At 44.6% G+C, this 18,868-nt stretch overlaps 1 protein-coding gene across 6 annotated transcripts; it reads left to right on the forward strand.

The window, feature by feature from the left end:
* Positions 1-294: 294 nt before the first annotated feature.
* On the forward strand, positions 295-18,433 carry ADGRG5 (adhesion G protein-coupled receptor G5). Of its 6 annotated transcripts, none has more exons than XM_027857938.1 (15): positions 295-407; positions 7,252-7,380; positions 7,478-7,609; positions 7,974-8,061; positions 8,648-8,795; positions 9,986-10,108; positions 10,688-10,804; positions 11,758-11,800; positions 13,204-13,313; positions 13,456-13,577; positions 13,947-14,003; positions 14,553-14,812; positions 16,185-16,293; positions 16,442-16,719; positions 17,529-18,433. In XM_027857938.1, exons 2-15 carry the CDS (start codon positions 7,368-7,370, stop codon positions 17,753-17,755), a joined length of 1,827 nt encoding a protein of 608 aa, XP_027713739.1. In that variant the 5' UTR covers positions 295-407; positions 7,252-7,367; the 3' UTR covers positions 17,756-18,433. The 6 variants fall into 6 exon arrangements, with proteins under 6 accessions (XP_027713739.1, XP_027713744.1, XP_027713740.1 ...); XM_027857943.1 differs by having other exon boundaries at positions 7,984-8,061; XM_027857939.1 differs by lacking the exon at positions 13,947-14,003.
* The last annotated feature ends 435 nt before the right edge of the window (positions 18,434-18,868 follow it).

Consider the following 18,868-nt stretch of genomic DNA (forward strand, 5'->3'; position numbering starts at 1 on the left):
AAGATTGTTTCTAATGATCCATAATCACCTGATTTGTTTCCTATTCTTTGCTACCACCAAAGCTGCAGCATTCTTTCCACTACAGCCCGTAAACTCACACACTCAAGTGTGTGAGTAGGGATGATGTGAACCCATAGCGATACACCAGGGTTAAAGTTATGGGAAACCCAATCCAAGGCACAAGAAGGAGAAGGAGGAACAGATGCTCTAATTTTCTCCTTCCTCCAACCCTCTCATTTACAAGGCAAAAAGAGAAGTGGGTTCTAGGATCTATTTGATAGTGAATGCTGCTTGAAGAGGCCGATTAGCAGCTGCAGCTGAAATGTCAACTTCCTCTTTTCTTCTGAAAAACTCAAAAGACTAGAGTTGCAGCACTGGCAGAAGCAACATTCTTCCCCAAGGCTCAGGTCAGTATGGCTCTATCTCTTCCCATCTTTCTGGCCTCCACTATCTCTACTCATTTTCTCTCTCTCTCTCTCTCTCTCTCTCTCTCTCTGTCTCTGTTTCTATCTCTGTCTCTCTGTGTCTGTCTTTCTCTCTCTCTTTCTGTCTCTATTTCTGTCTCTGTCTGTTTGTCTTTCTCTCTCTGCCTAGGCTTCAGCTGTCGCTCTCTTTCTGGGCTGGCAGCGACTTGGTGATACTCCAGGGTTGGGGGACAGAGGGTCCTCTTGGTGCTCTGTTCTAGACCTCCCCAGACACCAAATCCATTCATTGTCTCTCCTCCATCTTAGTTGGTGCCAGGGGCTCCTTGGTGCATCCCTAACTGATCCTGGGGGTTTAGTCTAAGCCTGATGGGTAGTTATGGTCTGCAATCTTGTGTCTTAATATCCCTTATCTACTATAGTTTAGAGTGACAGATTTAGAGTCATTTCGATTCAAATGCTACTTATAGTCTCTGCATCTGTAAAATGAGGGAGCTGAATGTGAGTATCTCTGAGGTATGGTCTAGTCTAACATTTGGTGCTTTGGGATCCTTTCTAGTGCACACATCCTAATGTCTCTTCCAGCTCAAAACCCTATGACCCTGTAAGTTATTTGAAGCCTTCCTGAACTTCAAGGTCAAGACCTTGTTTAAATCCCACCTCTTCTAGAAAGCCTTACCTGCCCATTCTAGTCTATTGTGACCTCCCTGGATTTCTGCATCATTTGTCTGCCAGTCCACTCATATGGCTGTATTTTGTTACTTAATTTCCCTAACCCAACTATGCTAAAAAGCTCCTCAGGACAGAGAGACCACATCTTTTTTTCTGTAACACCTCCTCCCTCCCCCCTCCCCACCGCTGGCCATTCCCTCCCCACCTCAGTTGCTGGTACAGACTTGTCCAATACCCAAATGCCGATGCCTCTGGGGCTGCCTTAGGTTTACCGTTCCGGCTGTTGAGTGTGACCTTACTCATTCTGTGCTCCAAGTTTGGCAAAGCAGTCTCACTTCCACAATCCCCTGGACCTGTGAGAATGGTGGGATTGAATTATTGTTCCCCATTGTAAAGATGAAGAAATAGAAAACCAGATCCGTGATTGCCCTGTGGAGTCAGTGGCAGAGTAGAAACCAGGACCCCCTAATTCAATCTTGCTTCCTATTCTGTCAAAGAGAGAGTTTGGAATAAATGGTCTCTGGGATCCCTTCTAGCTCTGACATTCTGTGTTCTAATATTTTAAGGTCACTCTTCATCTCTGGGCCTCAGTTTCCTCATCTGTAATATGAGGGTGTTGGACTAAATGGTCTCTGATACTCCCTCCATCTCTAATGTTCTCTAACTGTAACCAACCCCCACGCAATGTCCTCTTGTCAATTGAGATTATTGTTATTTTTCCTCCAGGCTCAGAGAGCTGTAACAATGAATCAAATTGACAATAGGGCAATGTGTGGGCCCTCATTACAGCTCTAATTTATTTAACCATTCTGGACTTCAGTAGTCCTCATCTGTAAAAGGGGGTAATATTCTTCCCTTGGCTGTCTCTTAAGGGGTATAGTAGACACATAAAATAAGGGTTACAAATTAGAGTGAGAAAGTACTGAGAGATGTCTACAAGAGGAGTCCCTCAGAGGTGGAGGTTGGGGCCTTGTAGAGGCTGGGTTGCCAGGAAGTGATTCTAGCCCAGATGAGAAATCGAGCTCCAAATAGCATGAGGAAGTGAAGGTCAGTGGTTACATCCTGGTAAAAGGATAGGAACCACAGTTTTGAATTAGAAAGGTTGCTTAATCAGTCAGTTCTTGTTTTGCCTCAATTTCCCCAGTTGCAAGGTAGGGGGTAGAGTTCCCTTTCCCTTCTGCACTTTCCTCGGAGGGGATGTTCACAGAAGAAGATGGCACAACAGAGTAAAAATGACATTTGATTTGGAGTCTGGGGATATGCATTTGAATTCCTGCTTTGAGAATATCTAGCTAAGTGACTGTGGGCAAATCCCATTTTCCTTCTCTGTAAAACTAGAGATTTAGGCGAGGGTAGCATCCTGGTATAGTGGATAGGGTCAGGGTAACCAGGGTTCATATCTTAGGTCAGATACCTCCTAGTTGGGTAACTGGGGCAAGCCACTTTACCGTTCTTGCCTCAGGTACTTCATATGTAAAATGAAGGGGTTAAAGTGGTTGGCCTCTTAGGTCCTTTCCAGCTCTAAATCTCCAGCTCTATGACTGGTTGTATCTAAAGTCCCTCCCCACTCTAATAATAATGATAGTTAATGTTCAAATAGCATTTTAACATTGGCAAATGATCCTCCCAACAGCATAGCAAAAGAGGTAGTGTTATCATGCCCATTTACAGATGAGAAAACTGAGGCTGACAAGGTTCAATGACTTACCTCTTTGGGTCCCACAACTTGCAAAGGTCTGAGGCAGGATTCAAACTCCAGTCCTCCAGTCCCCTATCATCCTCTATACCTAGCTGCCACTCTAAATCCTAAGAATCCCTTCTTTATTCGGCTCTCCCAAGGACATTCATAACCAGACACCACATCTTCCAGCTTCCTTGCTCATTTTCCTTTCAAGGCTAGGGATTCTTAATCATTTTTTTATCTCGGACCCCTGTGTCGGTCTGATGAAACCAATCGAGACCTTCTCACAAGTTGGAGCTATAAAAGGAAATGCTCCATTTCATTTAGGGGTTAGTGAAAAGAAAGATGCCATTTTTTCCCATCTAAGTTCACAGAACCCCTGGATTCTACCTAAGGATCCTTTGGGGATCCATTGATCCAGGCAAAGACCTCCCACAGTCCAGGTGCTCATAGTTGAGGATGGGGTGGAGCTGGCTCCCTGCCTCCCCTTCCTCTCGGCCATCATTGGCAGCAGCACCAAACAACTGTTTGGACCTTGGGGCCTCTCCTCCCCATAATCCATTCTCCATCTCCACAGTAAGTTAGAGAATTTGGTTCTGGGGGAATGGAAGCCCCAGTCCCCTTTGGGATGTCAATCTTCCACTCCTCAAGGGAAGCAAAATCAGGTCTGAGACTCCAAAAGGAATGGGGGTATCCTGGGCACCCTGCTTTGAGTGACTTCACTTTACCTGGTAGAAACTTAGTGAGTGTGGAGGTGACCTATTGCTCATACACATACAACAGAATTATAAATTTAATTTCACAAATATTTATGAAGCGCTTACTGTAGTGCAGTACTGTGCTGTGAGTGGCCTAAGTCTAGAGAAGACAGTCTGTGCCCTCAGAGAGGTTCTCCAATAGGCTGCTATGTGGGTAGACTTCAGGTCTTGGAGTCAGAAAGCCTTGAGTTCAAATCCTATACCAGATATTTACTAGCTGTGAGACCCTGGGCAAGTCATGTGTGGGGCTAACAATAGCATTTCCCTCCTAGGGTTGTTGTGAGGATCAAATGAGTTTATAGAGAGATATATTATAAACATATAACATATTTGTATTATAATATATAATTGTATATTAATTGTATTAATATATAATTATGTACTACATGTTAATGTATACTTAATATACTATAAACATATACTGTATTTTATATAATATTATATAATTATATATAATATAATGATATAATTTTATATTATTTATGCTAATATATAATAGTATATTTAGAGAGAGTGCTTTTCAAACCTTCAAGTGCTCTATAAATACTATCATTTTTACAGTCTATTGGAAGAGGATGAGGCCCAGACAAATAATACATAATATTACATGATAAGTGTATCAGAGAGGTATGAGACAAAATCTATGCAAGGCTAGAGGAGGAAGGTCTTAGGTAAGAGGGCATCAGAGAAGGCTTCTTGGAAGAGGAGGCATTTAAATTATGCTTTAGAGGATGTACAACAGGCAAAGAGGAGGAGGGAACTCCCTGCTCTCAGACCACATGCCTGTTAGTGGCTTAAGCCTTCCATCTTGTGTTGGGTGCAAAAGGTCCCTTGAAGAAAGGCTGCTGGGGGTGGGGCCAGGAGTCTTTCATCTGCCCCAAAGGAACCACATCCATCTTGTACCAGCACAAGACATTTTCCACCTCCTGCTGCCAACCCAATCTCCCAATCAAGATGTGGAGAACTCCCAGTGCAAAGAAGAGCAGCCTTCCCTTTGACTTCAGACCTTTTATCTCCTTCTGTTCCTGTCCTTCGAGGAGAGAGCAGTAGCATTCTCTACTCAGTGATGAAAATTCTAATGCCTGGTCATAGGTTTCACATGCCAGTGACTCTGAACTCCTATATATCACCATCCAAACTCCATTGCACACCCCCTACCACCCAATTCCTCATTCTCATCCCCCTCATCCACCCCAAAGTTTTATCTTAACTCCACTCAGCCCTTCCACTGTGCCCTCTGGAATGCCTGTTTCATAAACAACAAATGTCCCTTCATCTTAAATCTTTTCCTCTCCCATACCTTCCATCTACTAGCTCTTAATGAAACCCAGTTCCCCCTTGATGACACAGCCTCCCTGGCCACCTTTTCTTTGCCTGGCTACATCTTCACTCATTTCCCTTGGCTTACTAGTTAAGGCTGGGGAGTTGGAATATTCCTTGCTCCCCATTGATGCTTTCAGTTTGTCCTCAGTCCTTCATTTCTCAGTAATCACTCTTCCTTTGAGGTTCATGTTATTCATATCTGCCACCCAATCAAGGTTCTGCTAATGTTCTGAGTCCATGAGTTTTCTATCTAGAGGTGATAGCATTTTTTCATCATGAGTCTTTTGGAATGGTCATGGATCATTGCATTTATCAGAGTTACTAAGTCTTTCACAGTTGATGAGTGTCATGAGTGCCATTTGTGTGCTGATGCTGATTCTCAAATCTACCTATCCCACCCCAGCCTCTGTGCTAGCCTCCAACCTCACATCTCCAATTGCCTTTTAGACATCTCAGACTGGATGTCCAATAGACTTATTAAGCAGAACTCATTATCTTTCCACCAAGCTCTTCTTCCTCCCACCTTCTCTTTTATTGCAGGGGGGAACACCCACCTCCCAGTCCCCCAGGCTCACAAACTAGGAGTCAACCTGGGCTCTTCACTATCTCTCACCTTTCATCTTCAAGCTATTGCCAAGGGAAACAGTATGTATTCCTAGGGTGGCCCAGTCCCTGTTCCAGAAGATCCCTGAAGACTCTCCCTTCCTCTCCCCTAACAGAGTAACCCGCCACATTTTCAACTTGGTCCTTATTCCTATTCTTACCAGTACCACCTTCTCTCTTCCCCTGGGGACTCTTAGCCTTGGGAAAATTTGAGAAGGCAAGTAACTTTTTGGGAAAGACAAAGTTACTGGGATCAGGGAGGCATGTGTCCCCAGGGAGTCACAGACCTCCAGGAAGGGTAGTAGGAAGGGTACTGTCTCCCTTCCCAACACCCTGCCCCCATCTTTCCCATACCCCACCATTAACAAAGGAAAAGAACTACCATTAAGGGGGATTGGGAAAGGCTTCTTGTAGAAGGTGGAATTTTAGCTAGAACTTGAAGGAAGGCAGGGGGACAGCCAGTTGAAATATATCCTTCCACTTTTTCTGAAGTCTAGTAGCAAGAAGAGGAATGGGACACCTTCCTACTCTGCTGCTGACCACTGGGAAATTACTTGAAGCCTTCTCAGCATGGTATAATCTTCCACAATTTATGCCTCATCATCATAGTGTTCAAAAATACAAAGTTACCTCATACCACAGCAAAGCATCCGAAAATAAAATTGAAAGACTTGTGATTAGACAGCTGTTGTTCTGGGAAAAGATCTTGGACAGTATAATGGGCTATAGGTTCAAATGTGAGTCAACAGTGAAAGATGACAGCCAAAAAAAATCTAACAGTACCTCAGGCTGCATTAAGAGACATGTAACTTCCAGGAACTGGGAGGTGATAGTCGCCCAGTGATCTGCTCTGGACACAACACACATATGGGGTATTATGTTCAGTTCTGGTACCACGGTTTAGGAAGGACATTGATAAGATGGAGTGCATCTGGAGAAGGGCAACCAGGATGGTGGAGAGCCTTAAGTTCATGCCAGGCAAAGATTGGTGGAAGGAAATGGGATTGGTTGGTCCGGAGAAGAGAAGACTCAGGGGAAATGTAATAGCTCTCTTCAAGTATTTGAAAGACTGTCTTACGGATGGAGGATTTGACTAATTGTGTTTGCCCTGGAGGGGAAGCAGAACCAAAAGCAGTGGGTGAACAGTTCAAAGAAATTTGGGCTTGATGTCAGGAAAATCTTCCAAGCAAGTAGAGTTTTCCAAAGGGGGAATGGTCTACCTCGAAGTAATGGGTTCCCTCTCATTCAGGACCTTCAAGCAAAGAGTGGATGACTACTCATCAGATATATTTTAGGGGGGATTCTTTTTTTACCCTTCAATAAAATATGTTTATAAAAAAATGACAACCACTCCCCCTAAATGTGAAAGGTTAACAATTAAACCTAAGATTCTGGAGTTTCACAAATGACCTCAGACACCTCCAATGGTTGTCTGTCGTTTATAACATGGATGAACAGTGCCCCAGCTGTGCTCAGGAGAAGAGTTACTCCATGAGTGATGCCAAGGGTCTGACCACAGAAAACTACTTCTAAGGGCTACTGCACCATGGTTCCTGCTAAAGGAGGCACCTCTATCCCACCTTACTTTGGAGAAACTTCAGCATTTTGCATATTCTTTTGCACATAGTGAGTACTGAAGTACAAGGCAGGAATACAATATAACATAAATGGGCATTTATTCACATCAAAGGGCTATCTAAATCTTTAGAGTATAGTGAACAGCATGGATGGGGATATAGAAGATTTAGGGACTAAGAAGAAAGAAGTAATTGAACATCTCTCCCTCCTATAGGGGAGATTTTCTATCGATGATGGGTTGGATCCTGGACATTTCCCACTCTGGAAGACTGCGGCTCTCTGAGCAGTAAATTGGAGGAGAACTTGATAATGAGAACAAATAATTAGTACATGTCCCCAATTGGTAATAAGACTTTGAATGATTCACTTGCCCTCTGTGCCAGTTTTCTCCTCTGAGAAATGAGAAGTTTGGTCTAAATGACATCTAACATCCCTTTCAGTTTTAAGGCATGTGAGTCAAACAGAAAGTCTACAAGTGCAGTGGAGACACAGAGACAGTAGGACTATGACGCTCCCCAAGCAGACCTTCTTATACCTGTGTCTTCTGGCTGATTGGGCCTGGGCTAATGAAGGTAAGCCAACTCACATTTCACCTACTGAGCTGGGGACAGGGATCTAAGTCAGATTCTGACCCTGTGAGTGTGTACAAGTGTGTATGCACTTACGTTTTTGTGAGAGACCCACAAAGCTTGGGGGCATGGAAGGTTGGTGGGAGGACAGGCCTGGGCACCTCAGGGACCTGGCCAAGGGGCTAGGCCCTAGATGGATGTAGGGAGAGGCCACCCAGACCAGAGAATGGGGCAAAAAAGACAAAAGGATGAGTTTTTCTATAACAATGTCCAGTCCATCCTGAGCCCAGGGGAGATGGGGGAATAGAAGCGCTAAGTCCAAGTTGGGGTCTTAGGCCCCCTGCAACCTGCATGAATATGACTTCAGCTCCCCACAGGGCAACAAATGAAACTGTTGAATACATGAAGTTTCTAGAAACTAGAACCTTCTCTCGGAAACGTCAAGATAACCAAAGGTGAGGGGGGCTGGGCAGTACCCTTCTTCCTCTCTCCTCTGTAGCTATCTCTCCACTACCTTTTCTCCTTCTTGGGGTACAGTCCTAAGACAGGGGAGTCAGGAGATCTGATTCTAGCCCTAGGCCTGACACCCATGGGCTACATGATCTTGGGTAGCGATAGTTATGAGAAGACATTTCTACGGAGGAAGCCAATGTTTTCCTCACAACCAGCATGTCAGATAAAGAGGATGAATTGCATTATTCTCATCTTACAGATAAGAAAACTGAAACACAAAGGGAAAATGCTGGCTCTTAATCCAAAGCCACCCACTTGGGAAAGGGGTCAAACTTGGAATTCAAATTGTGGTTTTTAGACTCTAAGACCGTTTCTCTTGTCACACTAGAAAGACGGAGGCACTGGGATGTGGAGGAAAACATGAAGGACATAGGGCCAAGACCATTGGAGTTGGAATCCTGACTTGACCTCCTCAGTCATTTCATCCATGGCTCCTGTCTCCTCCCCACCCTTGCGGGGGGCTCACTGCTTCCTGTCCTCCCCTCTCTTCTTCTCCATCACCTGATAATCATCCTCCTCCTTTCCCAGATTAATCCACTCATTGGAGGCTAAGCTGAAGAATGTCAATTTCTCTAGTGTGAATGTCACTCTTCAGACCAATAACATTCAGTCGCTGATATTCAAGCTCACCTGTGACTTCCCCGGGCTCACAATCAGCAATTCATACCTAAAGAAGGTCAGTGGCACCTCCTTCATTAGCTCCTTCCACATCCTGTACAGAGGCTCTGGGAACTGACTAGTTGCCCCAGGACCAGCCTCTAGTCTCAATTCTCTCTTGATTCCCCTCCCCTAAACATTGGTGGGGAAAGATCAGGATGCCATAAACATCATCCTGTCTTTGCTTGTGACTCAGTGAGATCCTGGGACCAACTCTTATAAACCTGGCCTCTTTTCTGTGTGAAATCATGTTAGATAAGTGAGGGGACTTGGAGAATGGAAGACCTACATTTGAATCCTTCTGACACTCACTATCTGTGTGACCCTATGATACTGACCTCTCTGCACCTCAGTTTCCTCATTTGTAAAATGGGTATAATAATAGCACCTACCTCTGTTTGTTGTTGTGAAGATAAAATGCACTAACATATATGTTTTGCATACCTTAAAGTACAATATAAATGCTAGTTACTTTTTTTTTTACTGTGTAAGTAAAGTGCTTTGAGATCCTAGTGGAAAATGTTATATAATAGCATAAGGAGGAAAAGAGTTTTGTGTAGTGGAAAGAACTCTGGATTTTGCGGGAGAAAACTTGGGTCCAGTCTTAGCTCTGCCATACATTAGTTGTTTATGGCTACTTACCTCTCTGAGCTCCAGTTTTCTCATCTATGAGGTGGAGGGTTTAGACAGGTTCTAAGGTGCCTTGTAGCTCCTGGCCCTATGAGACCATGCTAGTACTGAACATTTTCGAAGGGCAGAGGATATATCTCCCTAGAGGGAGTTTCCCACTGGCTGGGCTCTTGTCTTCCTTGGGAGAGTCATTTTGCTCAGCTAGAGCTCTGTCCACAGAAGCTATTTGGTTCACAATACTGACTCCTTGACCGGTCATTCGATGGGAGCACCATTATCCATAGGTCCCAATGGTATACGGACCGGGGCTGGTACAGGACTGGTACAGAAAGACCTCTCCACCATCTGTCTTGATCCCCTGAGGCTCCAAGTATAGTTTAGGGTGCAGCACACTGAACCCTGAAACATGAGCCTGAATATTTCATCCAGTGGATACTATGTCCCTTCTAATGGGTATCCAATGTCTTCCTGTTCCCCCAAGGGCTTGTTCCCTAACCCCACCCCCCAAAAAATAAGTGAACAGCAAATCCTTGTTACAATGGTTTGGTCAATGCTCATAGTTCTTCTGGACCCCCTTAGGCCCAAACCAGGCACATCATGCAGTTCCCCACTGAGCTGACTCAGCAAGCGTGCAAAGCAGGAGAAGCCCCCCAGGAGCTGCGGTTAATTTGTATCTACTTTGACATGAAGTATTTCTTCCAGGTCAGAGCCCCTGGGGAGTCAAGGTGGGAGGAATCACTCCAGCCTCCCTCGCAGGAGTGCCCCATTGTCTGGGCTCCCTCTGTCTTCTACCCTTCTGACTTTGGTCCCCATCCCCCTGATTCCATGTGAAAGAATGGTAGTAGTATAAGGGGATCATGACCCAGTCTTCCCTAGTCCCTCTTATAGCAAACCTCACCTGCCCTTCCTCTTCTGTGCCGTTTCCCCCTCTGTGCCCTCTCCTGTGCCAAGCTTAACTCTCCCTGCCCTCTTTTGAGTCATTCTTCACTAGTTCTACTCTCTCCTGTACTAATCTAATCATTCTTGATCTTTCCTATGCCAACCTTTGCCTTCTCTGCCCCTTCCAATACCAACCCTCCTTTCCCCTGACTCCCTCTTGCACTGAGTACACCATTGAGGATCTACTTATGCCCCCAAATCCAGGGTGAGAAGAGTGGCATCATGGAGAAAACAGCTGACCTGAAGACAGACAGCTGGGGGATCTCATGACTCCTGTGCTTGGGTGGCAGGCTCTGGGGTGCACCTGCCTATTTCATCACTCTTCTTCTTTCTTCTTTCCAGGATGATGATAACAGTCTTCTGCTCAATGATAACATCCTTGGAGCCAGTTTGGTGAACCATAATGTGTCCAGCCTGAGGCAGGATATAAACATCAGCTTTTGGCACAATGAAAGCCTGGTGAGCAGAGGGGAACCACTCCAAATACACACACACACACACACACACACACACACACACCACTTTGAAAGTTGCTGGTACAAAACAAAATACTTGTAACTATTTCCAAATCACTGTATTTTGATAATGTGACAAATAATTTAGCCAGTCAGGGCTCCATCAATGTTTATTTAATGTCTGGGATTAGCCATAGGATTGAGATTCGAGGACTGTCTTTGATTGGAATGAACCTCAAAACAGAATTTTTAGGAAGCAAAGTATCTTGAAGTTGGGCTTAGAAATCTCAGGTCCCAGTGGGTAGCTTGGACTTTCCCACAATGCAATGGGGCATTTGTCCAGTTGGCATTGAAAAAGCCCTCTATGGGAGTCAAGAGACCTATAGTCAGTCCCAGCTCTTCCACTGACTTACCAAGTGATCTTGGGTAAGTCATTTCCTTTTTATGGGCCTCATCTGTCTTATAAGGGAGTCAGATCCCCGAGATCCCTTCTAGCTCTAACATTCTATGGCTAAGACAACTGAATTTGAAGTCAGACAACCCAGGTTTGAATCTTATTTCCATTACTTATTAGCTGTGTGGTCATGGTGAAGTTGTTTAACCTCTTGGCCTCAGTTTCCTCATTTGTAAAATGAAGATGTTAGATGCAATGATTTCTAAGAGATGGCTGGAGGGATGCTAGCTTCTGTATTTGCTCCCTTCTCCAGTTTCCTGTGACATTACACAGAAAATGCCTTACCTGCTTATATTAATCCCAGACCATTCTATCCAATGGCTTAACAACGTGGGAGTTTGCCCAGCTCTGTAGGTATAGGTAGCTCTCACTCAAGACAAGGACTTATTTCAGACCAAGCTCAGTTAGAGAAGAAATGAGGATAGAAGCCCTTTCATCCTTGACACTGACTTTGACAACTGACCAGGACTTTCTCACTTGACCTTCTCTTTCCTCCCTCACAGGAGAGATATGATTTGACGTGTGTCTTCTGGAAGGAAGGAGCAGGTGAATTTCAACAGAGGGCTCAAGCCTGGGAGGGCTTGTCAGAGGCTGAAGATGTTAGCAAAGGTTGATCAAGGCTACAGAGTGTTGGGGCTCTCAGGGGAAGCCATAGCTACCTATAGCTGCTAGAAGAAGCCAGTTCTGTTTAAAGTAGCCAGACCTGTCTAAAAGTATTAAAAAGTCAGCTTAGCACTGCTATTGGCTGTGGTGAAGGGAAGCTCAGAGGTACTTTTTAGCTTTCTAAACTCTCTCCTATTTCTGATCTCATTTTTTGGTTTTGTTTTAAAAAATAGTTGTTATTGATGTTTTTTGAAGGTTTATTTTTCATCATATAGATATCTCCTGTTTCCCTTCCTCTTCCTCTTCCAGAGAGCCATTTCTTAAAACCAAGATTTTTTTTTTGATAAGAAAGAAAGAGGAAGAGAGAAAAAAGAAGTAAAACCAAACAATGTATGGAAAAAAGTATAGTATTTTATGTAGCACCCATGGACTATGCATCATCCTCCCCCAATAGACACTACTGTAAAAAAAAAGTTGGGGACAGCACCACCTCATATCTCTTCTTTGGGGCTAAGCTTGTTCTTTGTACTTTAGCAACATTAATTTTCAATTTTTTGATGCTTGGTGTTCTTCCCATTTAATTGTTATAAATGTCATGTAGATTGTTTTCATGGCTCTGCTTACTTCACTTTGTATCAGTTCTTATAAGTCTTTCCATGATTCTCTGTATTTTTCTGGTTTTGTCGTATGCACAGTAATATTTTATTATATTCACTTGTTTGGCCATCATCCATCTGATTTCCTTTTATCTTTACCACCATACTGGGAGTGGTGGTAGAGATTATGCCGATTTCTCAGATGAGAAACCAAGGCCTAGGCATGGTTTTATTTATATTTGCCTTTTTGGGTCTTTTCCTGCCTCATCTATCTTCTTTCCTACTCCTTCACAAAAGTCCTTTTTAATTCTGACATACTCAGGCCAGTATTAAACTTAGCCTGACTTCTTCAAGTTGACATTGGCTAATGGGAGGGGATGGTGAAGGGAAAGCTCAGCTTGGGTAGAGTGGAAAGATACTGGAATGGGAGTCAGAAGATCTGGTTTTGAATCTCAACTCCGGCATTGCTAGATATGTGACATTGAAAAAATTACTGAACATCTCTGAGTGTTGATTTTCTACTGTAGAAAGAAAGGGGTTAGATTAGATTATATCCATGGTCTTTTCTAACAGTAAAACTAAGACTCTGTGATGCCACATTTGCCACAAATAAACCACCCGTACTTCCCACCCCACCCCAACCTGGATAATTGAGAGTCAATGTTCCTTGATACCTAACACGTTTGTTGAATTGAATTGAGAACTGAATGGAGCCTCACTTCCTAGCCGCTTCTATTCTTCTTGCCCCAGGAAAAGCCAGTTGGGGTGCCTGGAGCACCACAGGTTGCAATACCATCTTGGTATCACCATATCAGGTCCTGTGTAGCTGTGACCACCTCACTTACTTTGCTGTCCTCATGGTAAGTGGCCAGTCCAAGGTTGACCTCACCCATCCACACTGGTCCCAGAGAGGAAACACTTCCCTAGGGTAGTCATCTCATCTATTTGGCAAGTCTGGATCTCATTCAATTATCCCCTCGTCTCTCATTTCATCTCTTTCAGAAACTCTCATCAACCAAGATTAGCAAGGAGCTACTGACTCCACTCACCTACATTTCCATTGTGGGCTGTAGCTTGTCCATTGTGGCTTCACTGCTCACCATCCTACTCCATTTCTATTCCAGGTACTCCCTGGCACCAGTGGCAGGTTCCTCTAGGGATCAAATTTCCATGTAATTCCATTAAATTTCCATGTCATCAGGTTTCCATCCTTGTCAAATCTCTCTTCCCTCTCCACCAAGAAAAAATTCCTACCCTGATCTCTCCTTTTCATGTCTTCCTCAGGGAAAGGAAGGAAGATGGAAAGTTCTATGTAACAACAGGGCATATGCTTAGTTAGTAGGATGGGTTGGGGAGGGCATCTATCCTATTTGTCCTTCTCCAGAGTGGGAAAGGGTCAGCCATAGCTTGAACTTCTGTACACTTTGTGTCCTGGCATCCTGGGAATTTGAGCTAGGTTGTCCCATCCTAATCTACTCACTTCCTCATCTCAGAAGAATCCTTGGATGCTTCCCCAGGACCTTCAATCTGGGGATCATAGAACACTCCAGGTAAATATCTCCCCAGTTTCTCAGCCATTTTCCCTGAACAGATAGGAGCACTGAGGCAGTAAGCTGGAGATTTTCTCTCTGCCTGCCTGAGCCTGTTTCCTCTGTTCCCTGACTTTCCAATATGAGAGAGACCTCAGGACTCCCAAGTATGGTTGGAAGTGGCAAACACAGTAGTACCTATTTTTTGGGGGGGATCTCCAGGAAGAGATAAGTCCCAAAAGTGGTTCCCAATAAGAGTTAGGTCTTCCTGTCCCTGCTTTGATGGAAAATGATGCCAAGATGGTATAGAGAGTAGGCTAGTCTATGCTGGGGATAGACAAATTCCAGTAATGACAGATAGGTAGCTAGAGTTTTCAGAGGCAAGATTTCTGGTCTTGGAACTCCTGATGACTAGCTGGGTCCTGCTGATGTCACTGGGTATGGGGAAGGGTGGGCAACTTTGTAGATTCATTCCCACTCCAACTCTCATTCAAGATCCTTTGATCCTTGGTGGGGTTGAATTATTTGGCCTAGACTTATAGCAGAGGGACCACCCATACCTCATTCCAGGAAGAAGAACAATTCCACAACCTATATCCACATGAACCTCCATGTGTCTGTCATACTCTTGAACATCGCCTTTCTGATCAGCCCTTCCATGACCTTCCAGCCAGTGGGATGTGTGGCCATGGCTGCCCTGCTGCACTATACTCTGCTCAGTTGCCTCACCTGGATGGCCATTGAGGGCTTCAACCTCTACCTGCTACTTGTCCGGGTCTATAACATCTACATCCAGAGATATATCCTCAAGCTCTGTACCCTTGGTTGGGGTAAGCACTAATCCCTCCCTCCTTCTTCCACTCCTTGTCCTCTATTTCACTCTATCTGTCCTGCCCCCTCCTTTTATTCCTCTTCCTTTACCACAATCACCTCCATCCACTTCCTCAATAGTACAATCAGTGCCAGATCACAGATAGACAGAGAGAAAGAGAGACAGAGACAGAGACAGAGACAGAGACAGAGAAAGAGAGGAGGTAGGAGGGTAGGTGGATAGATATGAGAGTGGGTAGATGGATGGATTGATAGAAAGGATGACAGATAGGGGAATGGATAGATAGGAGAGTGGGTAGATGGATGGATAGATGACACATACATAGATGACAGATGGAGAGGTGGATTATGTATGAATCAATGGATACATAGATATATAGAAGAGTAGATAGATGGACAGATGGATAGGAGAGTGGATGGATGGATAATTGGATAGATAGAAAAAAAAAGCAGAGACAAAAACTCTGTTAGTAGGATGGGCTGAGGAGACAGAGAGAGGAATAGAGAGACAAAAAATATTTATTAATTATTTACTGTATAACAGGGTATGTGCTATTCACTAGGGATGCAAATATGAACAAATGAGAGAGGCTCTACTTTTAAGTACTTCACATTCTAATGGAGGAAGTCAGTACATAAAAGAGAGCTGAGAAAGGAAAAGGGTATCCATTCAGGGGCATGGTGGCTGGTAAGGAGGAGAGGGGTCCAGAGAGTTGAGTCATGAATGAAGTGAAGCATGGCTGGGATCCTTCCTGCAAGAGTGGTCCAGTCACCAATTAGAAGAATGGACCTCCTTTAAAACATCTGAGCATTTTGTGGGTGGTTGGGAAGAGAATTGATCGATTATACTTCTAGGAGGGGTATTGTTAGAGACCTCAAAAAATAGACATACAACTGATCTGTGTATGTGTGTGATAAGAGGTGATTGGAATCCAGTATGGAATAAAATAAGCATTTATTAAGTGCCTACTATGTGCTAAGCACTTTACACATTATCTCATTTGATCCTCACAACAATCCTGGGAGATACTATTATCTCCATTTTACAGTTAAGGAAACTAAGGCAGGCAGAGGTTGGGTTACTTGCCCAGGGCCACAGTTAGTAAGTATCTGAGGTCAGATTTGAACTCAGGTCTTCCTGACTCCAGGTTCAGCACTATATCCACTGTGCCACCTAACTGTCTGTGGGTGTAGTGAATGCCAGGGCTTAGAAAGTAGTCACGTCTATTATCCTTCCCAGAAAGTTGAGAGTCTATCTCAGGGTATCCAATAGGTCCTCTTCCATGGCTCCATTGCTCTGACCTCTATGGCTAAACCACAAGGCAACCTCTTGGCCAGTCTCTCATATCTGATGCCATCCTGCCCCAACAGGATTTCCTGGCTTCATAGTGCTGCTCCTTCTCCTTTTGAAGAGCTCTGCATATGGGCGCTATGAGATCCAAATAAAGGAGAATGACACCAACTCTCAGAATCCTTCCATGTGAGTGTACCTGCAAATCTCAGGGCCTGGGGAGCCCTGAGTTATTCCAGGGAGTTGTGGCTACAGGGTGTGGTGGGAGCTAGTGTGCTTGGCTTCCCTTCCTAGCTCAGACTGGATTTTTAAAAACCTTTCTTTCCTTCTTTACCAGATGCTGGATCAAATCAATGGAAATCCACTGGGTCTTTGTTGTGGGCTATGCAGGAGTCACCTCCCTCTTCAACCTGGTCATTCTCATATGGGCAGTAAAGATGCTTCATGGCCTGCGCTGTCGGGAGAAGAAGTGGGAATCACAAATCTGCCGGGACATCATCACTGTCCTGGGCCTGAGCATGCTGCTGGGAACCACCTGGAGCCTAGCTTTCTTCTACTTCCATGGTTTTCTGCTGCCTCAGCTCTTCCTCTCCACCATCTTCAATTCCTTATATGGTCAGTTGTCCCCTTTCTTGACCCTGACTGAGGGAAGTACAGGGAGGCTAAGTGTGGGTGTCGCGATATTTATCTCTGTAGGGAAGGAGAGACAGTGACCTCACAACCATCTGCTCATCTCTTTCCCATTTCTTGTTGGGTGATCAGATGGAGGGTTGGAAGGACTGCAGGGGATCTCTGGGCATTTGCCACCTGGGGGAGAGGTGGAGGGAGCCAGAGACCATGCCATGACTTTGGTGTAGTGCTTATTATTTACTCCTGCTTGTCCCTCACTATCTGTGTGGCTTTGGACAAGTCACTCTCCTCTTCCATAAAATGGAGGAATTGGATGAGATGGTTTCTCAGATCCCTTTCCAACACTGGAGCCAGAATCCTTTCAATTCTAATTTACTTCCAGTTTTAAATCCCATGAAACTACTTTGGGGGAGGGTACAGATCAGCACCTCTCAGATTTGGCCTTCGTCTTGACTTCACCAATCTTCAGAAAGTTGGCTTTAGTTCCATATGTCTTGGGTATCTTCTAGGGCAACTCATTAGCCTAAGATCCTTGGAATTTGCCCAGCTTTCCTAGTCAAAGGTTGTCTAAACTAGCCAACACTTCATATGCTCCCCTATTGGGAAAACTGGATCCATTCCCTACAGTCTCCTCTAAATGCTCCACTATCTTCAAATCCCTTTCCGGAGATGGGGATTGTGCACAGCCTAGGATCCTGGGGAATGATTAGATCCTTCCACAAGGATATTTGTGACTCTAGGGCCAAGATTACTCATCTGATTCTTCCAGTGACCTGCCATCTTGCTGCTCACAGGTTTCTTCCTCTTCCTGTGGTTCTGTGCCCAGAAGCGACACGCTGATTTGGAGGTTGAGACCTCCAGCTCTTCGCAGATGACACGGCCTGGGCTCCAGAGCCATCATTCTCCTACCAGATCTCCACAGCTTTCCTCTCTCACCTGTTCAGCCAGTCCTTTCCCTCCACATGGCCCAAGTCACCAAAAGGGTAGGGTGGAGGAGGATATGGCACATCCAGGGACATAAGGATGCACAGCCTTCCACGCCCAGTACTCTTGGCTTCCCTGGAAGCCAAGGATATGGCCTGGGATATTCCCAGGATATGGCCAGGATCCTGAGCCCACACTCAGAGAACTAATTCTTGTCCTTGACTTTTCTCTCAGCAAAGAAAGATAAGGACCACTGCCAGAGACATTCAATTTTCCCCATAGGTCGTCTTCCTTTGGGGCAGGATGGGAAGACCCAGATGGAGAGTGTCTGAGCATCAGCCCCATGGTCTTTGAGGACAATCCTGATAATAAAGTAGGAGAGAGCCCTGGATTAGGAGGCAGATCTGGAGCCTTGATCCCATCACCAATTTACTGTGTTATCTCAGGCAAGCCACAGCTTCGGTTCCCTAATCTGTCAAATGGAGATAATAATACATCTCATGAATGCTGAGAGGAGGAAAGAATATATTATAGTAGAAAAAGTATTAGACCAGGAGTCAGGAGTATTGAGTTTTAATCTTAGCTTTATGTGATCCTAGGCAGGTCACTTCCCTTCTCTGACTCTCAGTTTACCCATCTGTAAAAAAGATGATATTGAACCAGATAATTTTTAAGATCCCTTACAGCTCTGGCATTCTGTGATCTTGTGTCCCATTGTGATGATTTCTGTGTAAATACTTTGAAGAACATAAATTCTGTACAGACTTTTTTTAAACCTGTGATTTTATCTATGTAGGAACTCTCACTGTGGGATCTTTCTCCACTAATGCAGATCAGCAACTCCTCTGTAAGTTAAGGTCTTAGATTTTTGCCTGGGCACACCAAGAGGTTAAATAGCTCGTCCAAGGTCACACAGCCAGTATGTGTTCAAGGGGGGTCTTGAACCCACATGTTGCTAGCTCTTTAGGCAGACCCTTACCCACTACACTATGTTTCCTCTCTATTGGTCATAAGGGGCTATTATGAAGCAGAGAGAGGGTATGGTTGAGTTTCATCTCAATATTTCTCCCTTCCTGCCCTCCCCTGCCACTCCCACACCTCAATATTGTATTGGCCTGACAAGCATTTTCTTGGTGTCTGGTGAAGGTTGTCCAGTCCTCTCCATGCCCTACTCCCCTCACCTCCAACCCATTGGGCAAGGTTTCCAAAT

This window comes from Vombatus ursinus, unplaced genomic scaffold (genome assembly GCF_900497805.2).
Source record: "Vombatus ursinus unplaced genomic scaffold, bare-nosed wombat genome assembly UNPS02012515.1, whole genome shotgun sequence".
In the NCBI taxonomy this organism is placed as follows: Eukaryota; Metazoa; Chordata; class Mammalia; order Diprotodontia; family Vombatidae; genus Vombatus; species Vombatus ursinus.

What these genes read in the sequence shown, in the direction of transcription:
- ADGRG5 (XM_027857938.1), top strand. An exon ending in AAACGTCAAGATAACCAAAG is followed by an intron (nt 8,062 to 8,647) that starts GTGAGGGGGGCT and finishes CTCCTTTCCCAG; the next exon opens with ATTAATCCACTCATTGGAGG. An exon ending in ACATGAAGTATTTCTTCCAG is followed by an intron (nt 10,109 to 10,687) that starts GTCAGAGCCCCT and finishes TCTTCTTTCCAG; the next exon opens with GATGATGATAACAGTCTTCT.